Source organism: Suricata suricatta, chromosome 6, assembly GCF_006229205.1.
Source record: "Suricata suricatta isolate VVHF042 chromosome 6, meerkat_22Aug2017_6uvM2_HiC, whole genome shotgun sequence".
NCBI lineage: Eukaryota > Metazoa > Chordata > Mammalia > Carnivora > Herpestidae > Suricata > Suricata suricatta.
The window spans coordinates 114,795,211-114,807,450 of record NC_043705.1 but is presented as its reverse complement, the minus strand read 5'-3'; the positions used below and the strand labels follow the sequence as shown (position 1 = coordinate 114,807,450).

At 41.7% G+C, this 12,240-nt stretch overlaps 1 protein-coding gene across 2 annotated transcripts in view; it reads right to left on the bottom strand.

Annotated features, from left to right (window-relative positions):
- Window positions 1–4,820: 4,820 nt before the first annotated feature.
- TMEM267 (transmembrane protein 267) overlaps window positions 4,821–12,240 on the bottom strand; it is a 14,400-nt gene continuing 6,980 nt past the window's right edge. For both annotated transcript variants that reach the window (XM_029941493.1, XM_029941492.1), the window contains exons 2-3: window positions 9,300–9,687; window positions 4,821–5,593 (exon numbers count right to left, since the gene is read on the bottom strand). In XM_029941493.1, the coding sequence (XP_029797353.1) occupies window positions 5,258–5,593; window positions 9,300–9,611 (648 nt within the window). In that variant the 5' untranslated portion in view covers window positions 9,612–9,687 and the 3' untranslated portion in view covers window positions 4,821–5,257. The remainder of the gene's footprint in view (window positions 5,594–9,299; window positions 9,688–12,240) is intronic.

The window sequence follows — 12,240 nt, the reverse complement described above, 5'->3', positions numbered from 1 at the left end:
GTGAGCAAGTGAGCGAGCAGGGGAGGGGCAGAGAGAGAATCCCAAGCAGTCTCCACGCTCAGTGCCGAGCCCCCACAACCGATGGAGACTTGAGCTGAAATCAAGAGTCAGATGCTTTACCAATGGAGCCACCCAGGTGCCCCGCTTCTCACTCTTCTGTAGTACTTTCCCCCCTTCAAAGATCCCCTCGGGTTTAGTTTACTCCCATCTTACTTGAATCAGTATGTGGCTATGGGAGCAGAGAGCTGGCCGAGTGGCTGGCTCTGGGTCTCACATCTGAGGAATGACAGATGCCCTGCGCAGAAGGCACGGCCTGCAGTCCATGCCACCCTTTGTGAGGACTGTCCTGTGTCAATATGTTTGGAATCTAAGAACACTGGAGTCTCTATGGGCCAGGACACCAGGCCTAACACTGAGAGACTATTGTTGCAGACTCTGGGCAAACAGCCGTGGCAGCCCAGGAAGACGGAAGGGTGATGTTTACACACGGCTCTCCGAGAAGAGCGAGGCTCTACAGCACACAATGAGGTCCTTAGAGCAGGGTCTTTCATGAAGACTTTAAAAAGCTCCAGTCATTTCCCTGCGACTGCGTGAAATAGCTGCGGGTAATGAGGTCTGCCCGCTGTCACTGAGCTATGTTATACTTGCATGCAGTCTGCTAGCAACCACCAGCCCGCGTTTCATACCTTACTGAGCGTCACCCAGATGTCTAGGGGAATTTTCTCTCTGCCTTGCAGTCTATGTGCATGGCACCACTGATGCTGACCTGGGAACCCAGGCGTTGCTTGAGTTAAGTCAAATGAATGCAGAATAAGGAAGGGCGTGTGAATTCTGATGGATGCTTTGTTTGAAAGCCCACACAGAGTACTGAGGAGGCTCAGAATGAGTGTTAGAGCGTGAAGCGGATGTTCCCCTCCCCGTTGCCAGACATCAAAACTTTACTTAGTGCTGCTGGGTATGTACGCCAAACAACCCCCTGCCAGGACAGGCAAAGGGTAAGATGCTTCAGAAACGCTTTAATTAGTATTCTTATTCCTGGGAAGTAAAGAAAGGCCAAGGGGACATACGTGGCAACGCCTTGGGTTTATGCAAAGTGCAAAGTAACTGTGGAGATTGAATATTAATATAAATTTCTCAGATCAGTGGAATGCTGTGAGCCTCTTGGCTTTGGGCTGAATCTAATATGGACAGAAATCCTGAAGCTTGGCTTTTCTGGTACAGTGTTTGGGGGAAAAAAATTTAGTAGTGAGCAAAGTGTTATTAAGATACTCAGTTGAAGTTAGATAGCAGGCCACGTCAGCAGGGTTTCAGAACAGCTTTACAGATGTGTGTCCTAGAGTAGAAGTGGGGAAAGCCGACTATGTGTGTTACTCTGGGTCGGCTGACTGGAGAGTACATGAGGGCGTCTGGGCACTGAGGGTTGAAATAGTCAACAGTAACCTAGAACACTGCCTGGGTAGGAGAAGGACAGAGTCAAACGTGCCTAGCAGAGGGCTGATGGACCTAGCGACAAAGACAAGTTGAGAAAAATTAAAGATATTGACAAGGGAAAGAGTTGGCTTAAGGAAGAGGAGGGAAGGGAATGAAGTTCAAGAAACAGGAGGAGTCTAGAGTCATGGTTCTTGAATAGCAGCACCAATATGGTCAGCCTAAAATCGCCAGGAGGCAGTAATTAAGAAAGAATGTTTATTTGGGATCAAAGAATTGCAATTCGGTGTACACAGATTTGGGTGGCAACTCAAATAGCATCCCCCTAGGGAGCGAAGTCAGAGGTTTTTAAAGCTAAAAAGTAAAGTTTGTGTAGTTGTTTCAAAGAACTTTTTTTACGTTGCTCAGGGCAGAAAGTTACTTTTGAGGGAGTATAAATTGGTTGCTAAGTGTGTTGCTAAGCAACGTCTCAGTGTAGCAAGCTGCAGGTGTTCAGGCTGACTGCTTGTAATAGTTGAGGTTTGGCTCAGTTCAAAAGTTCATGGTTCCACTAGTGAGGCCGTGCATGAGCCCATCTCCTTTAATGGCCTCCCAGCTCCATTTTAAAATCACTTGACATAAGTGAGCTCATTTCATTTCCCCTTTCACAAGATCAATCGGGAACTTGTTGGAAATGAAAATTCTTGGGATCTAGTGAGTCAAAACTCTGGAGGTGGGTCTCAAGCAATCCCTGGTCTAGTAAGTCTTACAGGTGATTCTGATGTATGCTAGAGATTGAGAACCACTGGTCTAGGAAGCTGGAGTCTGGGATCTCAGCAGTGAGCAGGTCATCTAAAAGGCAGGTACGGAGGCCTATTGTGCTGGCGCATGGCTGGTGTGATGTAGTGATGAGTCACTGGTATAGAAGGAACGGGGAATATTCAGGAGGCTCATCTGATGACTGAGGGTAAAATCAAGTGTTGGAATAAAAGGAAAAAAGAGATCCGGGTGCTCACATTCTCAAAGAAGGTGAAAGTGAGTCTTTAGTAGCATGTGAGGAGGATTAAAAATGAGGAATATAGTGAGATATCAAATGAAAGAAACTGGCAACTGTGGTGAATAAAAGGTTTAGCCATGACAACACTGAACAAGGACCAGAATATCCCCTCTCTCCTCCCCTCTTCAGTTGGGAAAATGGGAAAAACTGAGTAATTGTTCCACTAGCCAAAACAAAATGGAGCCCGGGCGTGTCCGCCTAACTGGATGTAGCAATGGTGGCCGCCTGAGTTGAAGACAGGAAGTGAGGATTCAGGGAGCTTTGACTTAGCCTCCCACTTAGAGGAGACTAGGCTCTAGGAGGAGTAGAGAACAGTTCAGTGGCGGAAGTTCTTCTGAGTAGCTACGTAACTAAACATGCGTCTAGAAAACAGTAGGTTGGAACGTTAGATCAGTGGACCAGCCTCCACTACGTGAGTGGAGGACATTTAGTGGACGGAGAAAACACACACATGCAAACAAGATGTAATCCAATTTTCAGCATAATGTCGTATTGACACACACTCTTTCAATAAGGTAAAAAACAAAACGGTGGCACGGGAAGTTGGCGGCTCTATTTCTAGAGGTTCCAACCACAGCTGTCACACACCATTTAGAGGACAATGATCATTTCTGATGGAAGAGCTACGAAAGAAGATAAACTCACATTTAAAATGTACAATTATTGGTTAAGCAAGGAGTCATGGCCAAAGTGGATTCCCATTCTTTTTTTTTTTTTTAAATGATTTTTATTTATTTTTGGGAGACAGAGATAATGCGAGCAGGGGAGGGTCAGAGAGAGAGGGAGACACAGAATCTGAAGCAGGCTCCAGGCTCTGAGCTAGCCGTCAGCACAGAGCCCGACGCGGGGCTCGAACCCACGAACCGTGAGATCATGACCCGAGCCGAAGCTGGCTGCTCAACCGACTGAGCCACCCAGGCGCCCCTGGATTCCCATTCTAATACAAAAAGTCAGGACATCCCCCCAAATGCCAGTGTGGCATTCTTAAATAAGGCCCTATATTTTAATAGCATTCCTTTGTTTTATACGGAGAAAGAAACAGTTTTATAATTTAGTCAGAAAAAGACATATGCTTTATTTCCACGGATTTCTGAAATCATATACTTAAAAAAATCTCTACCTTCTTCAAGTTCTCCCCACCATGTGATATTTATCATGCCAACCAAACCGACCCAACGGTTGTCTTCGAAAGATAATGGACTGTAAAACCTAACAGACTCTAAAACCTAATACACTGCAACCAACTGGTTAACAACAAAAACTAAGAGTGAACATTTGTCACAATTTACAGAGCTTTGCTTAAACTTAATAAATAAGAAAAATATGCTCTGGATAAGGCATTGCTTCAGCATTTCTCAGAGAATAAGGCACACGATCACCAGCACTACAAATCACAAATGTGTGAGAAAATCTAAAGACAGCAGATGGCACATACGATACCAAAAAGCAAAGCACGTGCCTCGAGGGCACTGACTTTTATATCAAAGTGACATTAAACTGTGAAAATGTAAAATTTTATTGCAATTAAATTTTCCTTCTCTAATAAAGGTTATTTGACAGGTTAACCTGAAAGAATAAAGGAGAAAGCAAATTTCCTAAAAATCCTTCATTTTGAAACACGTATGTTTGGTCTCTCTGTATCAGGCATATGTATTCAAAATTATTGAACTAGTATAATACTTTTAAATAGTGTGTAAACAAATTGATAGCAACTAAAACAATTTTATTGGCACCTCAGGAGTTTCCATTTGAAATAACATTACCGGTTAAGTCCTTTTTTGTGTGAATTCAAATTCCAGGGTTATAAGCCATGTATTAATGTTTTGTTAATTTAATTATGTTTTTCAGAACAGGTAAAACCTTAACCTTGAGCCACTTGAGATTTGGGGGCAAAGATACTAAAAAAATAATACTGGGGCACCTGGGTGGCTCAGTCAGTGGCTCAGTCTTGATTTTGGCTCAGATCGCAATCTCCTGATTCGTGAGTTCAAGCCCCACATCAGGCTCTGTGCTGACAGAGCAGAGCCTGCCTGGGATTCTCTCTCTCCCTCTCCCTTTGCCCGTCCCCCACTCATGAGCACACGCTCTCTCTCTCTCAAAATAAATACACTTAAAAAAATAATACTTGAGTAATGTTACTACAGGTAACTATTACAATAATTATTTCCTAAAGATTCCTGAAACAATAATCTAGATGTAATATTAGTTGCTATCTTTTATGACTATTACAATGATTTCTTACAAGTGCACTGTGCAGATTCTGCCAGTAATCACAACTCACTAACGTACCTGGCAAATCAAACTTCAGTCAGGATCAACATGTAGGAAATACAGAAATCCTAGTGGTCACCATACGTCTTATTCAGGATCTCATTTATTCTGGCTCTTTCACTGTTCCAACATCTCAGGGAAGGACATGTGGCCACAAACACTGACAAGTTAGGCCCCCGACAATGTGATCTGTTTTCCATCCTGAAGTGGACTGCCGTAAATGTACACCTCCAGGAAACGTAACTGGATGTTAATCTACTAGAGCTACTGGTAAAGCCAGGTGAACAGAAGATACAATAAAAGCATACAATGGGAGAAATGAAACGCTAATACCGTACTATTGTATTATAGAAGTCAGATTACAACAAATGTATATATATTTCTTTTTTAAAAAAAGGGCACATGCCTCCTGAGCAAGAGGATTCAGGAATTATAATAATATATTTTTAAAATATGTAATATCAGCTACCCTTAATGACCATTGTCTGGACCATTTCCTTCTCTCAGTGTGTCACAATTGCTTCAGACATCAATCTGAATTCCATGTTTTGCAGACATCATTTGTCTGGTCCCTGTTAAATACATAACGAATGAACAAATATGAGGTAAAGAGGATGTGATTATGACATAGAGCCAGAATGGCAAAGGAGAAGTTTTCCCAAATGGGCATATCCACAAGCCATGACGAATTCCATCTCGGATATGATGTGAGGTCCAGGATATAAATAACATCCAGGGAAGAAAGCACCATGAGTCTTTGAGCCTGAAAAGGTGCATAGTAAACTTCAAGGTCAGGGCAGCGACGGGGATCACAGTAGAACAGTGAAGAAAAGGTCTCCGGGGAAGAGTCAAAGCAGCCTGTAGGGGAAAGGGGGAGCTGGTATCATTTCCTTCTTGGCAAACAAAATTTTATAGATGCTTCTTAATATCCTAAAATATTTTCCAGGCAGTCTATTAGAAGTGCAGTGGAAACATTTTCTACATCACTGTGAATACACGTATTAAATCTGGCATGTATAAAGCAAAGAAAATACAAATGTGAGTAGGGCATTCTTTGCATTAAAAATGAAATCAAGATCTCAAGAACCTGGTCATTAATTTTTTAAAGTTTTCTATCATTTGCTTAGAAAAGTCACAATATGAATGTAATTTATATCCCAAATGTATGGTTTGTGTAAATCTGGAGTTTTAGAGAATTATCTGGGGCCTCTGAGAGGACTGAAAAAAAAATCTCACAACCAAATAAAATATTCTTCTATTAATAAAGTTGTGAAAGAAATATTTTTGTGGTAACCGCTTTGTATTAGCCTTGAATATTTTCAGAACACACTTATAACAACATTTAGAAAGACTATTATTTTATTTTTGCTTTTACTTTGAGAGAGAGAGAGAAAGAGACTGTGAGCGCATGTGCGACCTAGAGAGATCATGACCTGAGCTGAAATCAAGAATCCAACGCTTAACTGCCTGAGCCACCCAGGCTCCCCTCAATTAGATGATTTCTCATAAAAAGGAAGCCGTGGGTAGTGAAAACTGCCTGAATCCGAATCTCCCCACACATCCTCAAAAACATTACATATGAGGAAAAATAAAACTGTACCAAACCCCATTCAGCATTAGACAGAAGTCAGAGCGCGCCCAAAAAAAAAGTCCTCTGAAGTATGAAGATCAACACCACGTCGGAGCGCTCCTAACACGCTCCTACTGCAAGCCAGGAAAGAAGAGGAGACCTAAGTAAGATTGAGCTAAAATAACCACTAGAAAGAGAAACACTGAACAGGGTCCTGGTAGATCAGAGCACCAACTACAAAGCAAAGACTTAAAAGTGCACATGATTCAAGGCATTAAAAGGCACTGGTGATAAAAAGGAGAAGGGATAAAAAGGAAGAGAGAGGAACCCTTTGGGATGGTAAAGGGGAAAAGGAGGAGTGAAAAAAACCACTTAAGTACCTATAATAAATTAGGAGGCATAACCTTCGCACCACATTAAAATACAAGACATTCATTAAAAAACTGTACCTTGGGGGCACCTGGGTGGCTCAGTCGGTTAAGCATCCGACTCTTGATCTCGGGTCAGGTCATGATCTTATAGTTCTGACTCTGTGCTGACAGTGTGGAGCCTACTTGGGATTCTGTCTCCCTCTCTCTCTGCCCCTCCCTGTTCTTTGTCTCTCAAAAACAAACGAACAAACAAATAAATAAATATAAAAAAATATATATATGTAAAAGCCTGTACCTTGGGGCAACTGGGTGGCACTGTCAGTTGAATCTCTTAATTTCAGCTCAGGTCATGATCTCATAACTCCTGAGATGGTGTCAGGCTCTGTGCTGACAACGCAGAGCCTGCTTGGGGTTCTCTCTCTCCCTCTCTCTCTGCCTCTCCCCTGCTCGCTCTCTCTCAAAATAAGCCTCTGACTTTAACTCAGGTCATGATCTCATGGTTCATGGATTTGAGCCCTGCGTGGGGCTCTGTGCTGACAGCTTGGAGCCTGAAACCTGTTTCAGATTCTGTGTCTCCCTCTCTCTCTGCCCCTCTCCTGCTTGTGCTCTGTCTCTCAAAAATGAATAAACGTTAAAAAAATTGTTTTAATAGTATCATAAATACTTAGTTTTGGTATTTACTACTGATGATTATATACAATTTCATGGTTAAAAAAATGTTCTTATTTCATTTTAAAAAAGGATCAGTGCTAGCACTATGCTCTACTTTATGTGCATTGTGTCCTTTAATCCTTCTAACAACTGTATGAGTTAGAGGGTATTTTACAGAGCAGGGAGCCGAGGCGTACGGAGACCAAGTAACTTCCCCATGTTGTAGAGACACTGGGTCTGACTCCTTGGCTCATATTAACACTACTGCTTCCAAGTGAATCAAAGAATACAGCGTATAGCCTAAATGTTAAAAAAAAAAACGATCGTTAAATTCAGATGAGTGCACTTACGAACCACACTTTGTGTGATGCTTCACAGCTTATCCACAGCTCCACTAACATTCATTGTGGGCGATTTGCCACGGTACGTCCTGTAATGTGTGCACACTTAACACTCAAGACAACGCGATGGGGTCAGTAAAGACAGAATCCACATTTTATAGATGAGGACACGAGGCTTAAAGAAGCTGCTCTGCTCCCACTACATACCAGGATTCGAACTCGGGTCTTCTGATGCCAGTCTCAAACACAGTGTTATTCTGCCTCCACAGCCAAAAGTTACAATTTGTCTTTTATCAGGAATTAGTGATTCCTAACTGATTAAGTGTTTTCATAAGTGAGACCACCTCTGAGAAATACCTGATATATGACACATAAAAGAAGTGACCATTTCTCATTCATTCAACAAATATCTACCGAACACCTACTAGGTGAGTCAGACTCTGTTCCGGGTCATGGGTAACAAGCAAAGTCCTTGCTCTGTGGGTCTTTCCTGAAATGTTTACAGCTCATAAACACATAAAAGGTAGGCCAATCTGTTGACACTTAGAAAATATTTTCTGAGGGGCGCCTAGGTGGCTCAGTCAGTGGAGCGTCTGACTTCGGCTCAGGTCATGATCTCATGGTTCGTGGGTTCGAGCCCTGCGTCAGGCTCTGTGCTGACCACTAGCTCAGAGCCTGGAGCCTACTTCGGATTCTGTGTCTCTTTCTGTTTTTGCTCCTCCCTTGTTCATGCTCTGTCTGTCTCTCAAAAATAAATAAAATGTAAAAGAAAAAAAGAAAATATTATCAGAACAGGGGCACCTGGTGGCTCTTGATTTTGGCTTAGGTCATGATCCCAGGATCATGGGATCAAGCCCTGGTTGGGCTCCATGCTGAGCATGGAGCCTGCTTGAGATTCTCATTCTCTCTCTCTCCTCCTCTGTCCCTGTCCCCCGCTCATGTGCACTCCCTCTCTAAAAAGAAAAAAGAAAATATTGTCTGAACTGTCATTTTAAGCACAGTTCATTTGCAAAGCTAACAGGTCACTGTATAGCTAAACATATGAAGCCTCAATGAAATTCCTCAAATTTCTCCACCAGGGTCTTGTGCTAAGGAGTCCATGGAAATGCACACCTTTGGCCCCCAGAGGGACTGGGGGATGAATTCACTGAAGTCATACCCCAGGGCTAGGAATCATCTTAAAGCTACTTAACTGCTACAGAGCATGTAGGAGCGGCACACCAACTGTAAAACAGGAAGAGTGAGGGGGAAAATCCTAAGTGTGGCCCTGAAGAAAGAACACGGAACAAAGAACCAGGTTAGCCCTGGGATGGCCCCCATTACTTTAAACCAGTTGGCTAACGCTTCCTTCAAGACTTGACCAAGCACTGGCCTCTGCAAATCCAGCACAGAACTCCTCAAGTACATTTAGTGAGTCCTTGCTCTGTGTGTAACCTTGGCACTTTGTGATGCCAAGTTACTTGGTTAGCAACATGTCTGTGTTCACCCTCAGGGAAGCACTAAGTGCTCAAAAAAGCTGGATGAATAGGCTAATTTTAAAATAAAGCTAATCTCTAGTTCCAAAATGATGCGGTGAAGATGAATATAATGGACCAGAAAGACCAGAAAAATTAAACATATATGCTTCTTACCTTTAAAGATAAAGATCCAGCTAGAAAAAAGTGGTCTATGTCAATAACAGAGGCTAACAACCCAGCTAGAATGATTTCTCCAAAGTCAGTTGTCTTCTTGACTCCAATGACAATCGCCCACAACCACATGCCGATGACACCATGCACCGCATTATCGGAAAGGGCTCGGAGCCAGTCATTTTGCTGAATTACTGAAAACTGAAGAAGTCTGTCGGCTACTAGGCAAAACACTCCCAGGCCGAGGCTGGAAACGAGAGACTCGGTGCTCCAAGACTGGAGTAAAGCATGGGCCTTCTCGGCCTCAGAGGCCATCACAAACAACACGTCAGCACACACCACGAGCCATCAGGAAATGAACAGCTTATTCTTGTTCACATTCCCAGTCACCCTAAGATAGAAAGCAAAGAAAAATATTAATGCCACATAGCATTAAACAAAACAAAATCAGCAATAATTTCACAAATACAAAATCAAGTTGCAGAAACTGGCATTTAAAAAGTTTTTTAATGTTTTTATTTATTTTTAAGAGAGAATGCAAGCAGGGGATGGGTAGGGAGGGAGACACAGAATCTGAAGCAGGCTCCAGGCTTTGAGCTGTCAGCACAGCTCAGTGGAGTCCAATGTGGGGCTTGAACCAATGAACCATGAGATCATGACATGAGTTGAAGTCAGATGAATAACCGACTGAGCCACTCAGGCACCCCTGGTATTTCCTTTTTCTTTTTTTTTTTAACTGTTAGTAGCTTGATTTTATTCTCCCCAGCTTTGTTGAGATATAACTGATATAGAACACTGTATAATATGATGATTTCATACACATATATTGTGAAATGATGACCAGTGTGGTTAGTTAACATCTCCATCACCTCAGTTACCTTTTTGTGTATGTAGTGAGAATACTTAGTCTACTCTCTTAGTAACTTTCAAGTGTAACAAAATTGTATTTCTTACATGCTATATATAATATGCCACGTAGCCCAAAGACAATGGGAATGACAGTTTACATGTATGCATCAAGGTGAATTTAAGAATGTCCACCAACTGTTATGTATTACTTTGAGGTCATCCGTTAGTTCTCTCTCTCAGCAATGTGTGCTACGTGGTAGTGGGCATCCGTGTCTGTGTGTACATCACAAGACCTACTCTGGAGCCGACCAATCAGAATTCCCTGTCTTAGTAGTAGTAATTAACGTAATGATTAATTTAGCCATCATTTTCCAGTAGTGATTAGACTAGTGGTGAATACTCTAGTGATTAAGGTGACCCAGGCTGGGCCAATCAGACTCCCTTCTAGAATCTTCCCAAGTAGAGCTGGTAGGGGAAAATTCCTCTTCTCACAGACCATGGGCTTCACTACACTGAGCACCCTGAAAACAAAGAACCATAAGGACATCAAGTCCTCAGGTCCAGTCTTTAAGTTTCTCAGAGATGGCTTCATTCCTGCAGCTTACCTTTTACTTCTAGGAGCTACTCTAGCATTCTTTCAATAAAGCCCTTTTTTCTTTCTGTTGCCTCTAACCAAAGAACTTTAACTGATATAAAAAGGCAATCATAATTCTGTGTTGAGTGCTTACCTGGCATAGGATACTGAAATAATTTATCCAGTTAAAGTTATCAACATTATGTGATACCTGAAGTTTTTGTTTTATATTGTTTTGTTTTAATTCTGAGACTAAAGAATAACTAAATGACATATTAAGAACAATTCAACTTCCATTCTGTCATAAAAAGCTATACATAGCTCATTATATACATTCTAGAATTTATAAGGAAACATTCTTTGAATCAGAAGACAACTCAGAAAAAGATGAACTAAGTTGAAGGACTTACACCATCTAATTTTAAGTTTTATAAAACCGCAGTAAGACAGTGTGGTACTGGTGTAAAGATAGACAAATAGATTGATGAAAACAGAATAGAAAGTGGGATCAGAAATAGATCCGCCCATACACGGTCAATTGACTGTTTACAAAGATGCAAAGGCAAGTAAATGGAGAAAAGACGGTCCTTTCAGCAAACGGTGCGGAACAACCGGATATCCATATGTAAAAATAATGAACCTCAGCCCATACTTTACTCCACATACAAAAATTAAGTCAAAGTGGATTACAGACCTAAAAGTAAAATATAAAACTGTACAACTTCTGGAAGAAAACATAGAATATTCTTGTGTCCTTGGGTTGTGTCAAGAATTCCTAGAAGCAACATCAAAAGGTCAATCTGTTTTTTAAAAATTGATAAACTTTGTCAAATTAAGGTCTGGTCTTTGAAAGACATTAAGAGAATGAAACGACAAGCCACAGACTTGGGATAAAATATTTGCAGATCTCGTATTTGATAAAGGATTTCTACCCAGAAGAAAGAATTCTCAAAACACAGGAACAGAAAAATGAGCTAATACAAAAATGGGCAAAAATATTTGAAAAGGTACTTTACAAAGGTGATATAGAGGTGGTCAACAGGCACATGAAATATACTCAACGTCATTAGTTATTAGGGAAATGCAAATTAAAGCCACAATGAGATACTAGATATGCCTATTAGAATGGCTGCAATGAAGGACTTCTCGACCCAAATGCTGAAAGGATGACGAGCAAGCAGAACTCTCACAGTCTGCTGGTGAAAATGTAAAATCATAAACCACTTTTCAGTTTCTCAAAAGTTAAACATACTTCTATCATAGACTCAGTCATTCTGCTCCTATGTATTTGCCTGAGAGATGCAAGCTGCGTATCCACACAAAGACTTGTATTGTTGTACCCAGATTTTAATATCGCCCCCTAAAACCAGAGATTACCTGGGAGACCGAATCACGCATGCAAAAGCAAAGGGCTTTATTACGAATTTAGGCCCAGCCAGCCTAAATTCGGGCTCACAGAATTACTGGATCCATGTGGAGTGAGCCCCGAACAAAGGCAGGGTAGGGCTTTTATGAGTTTGG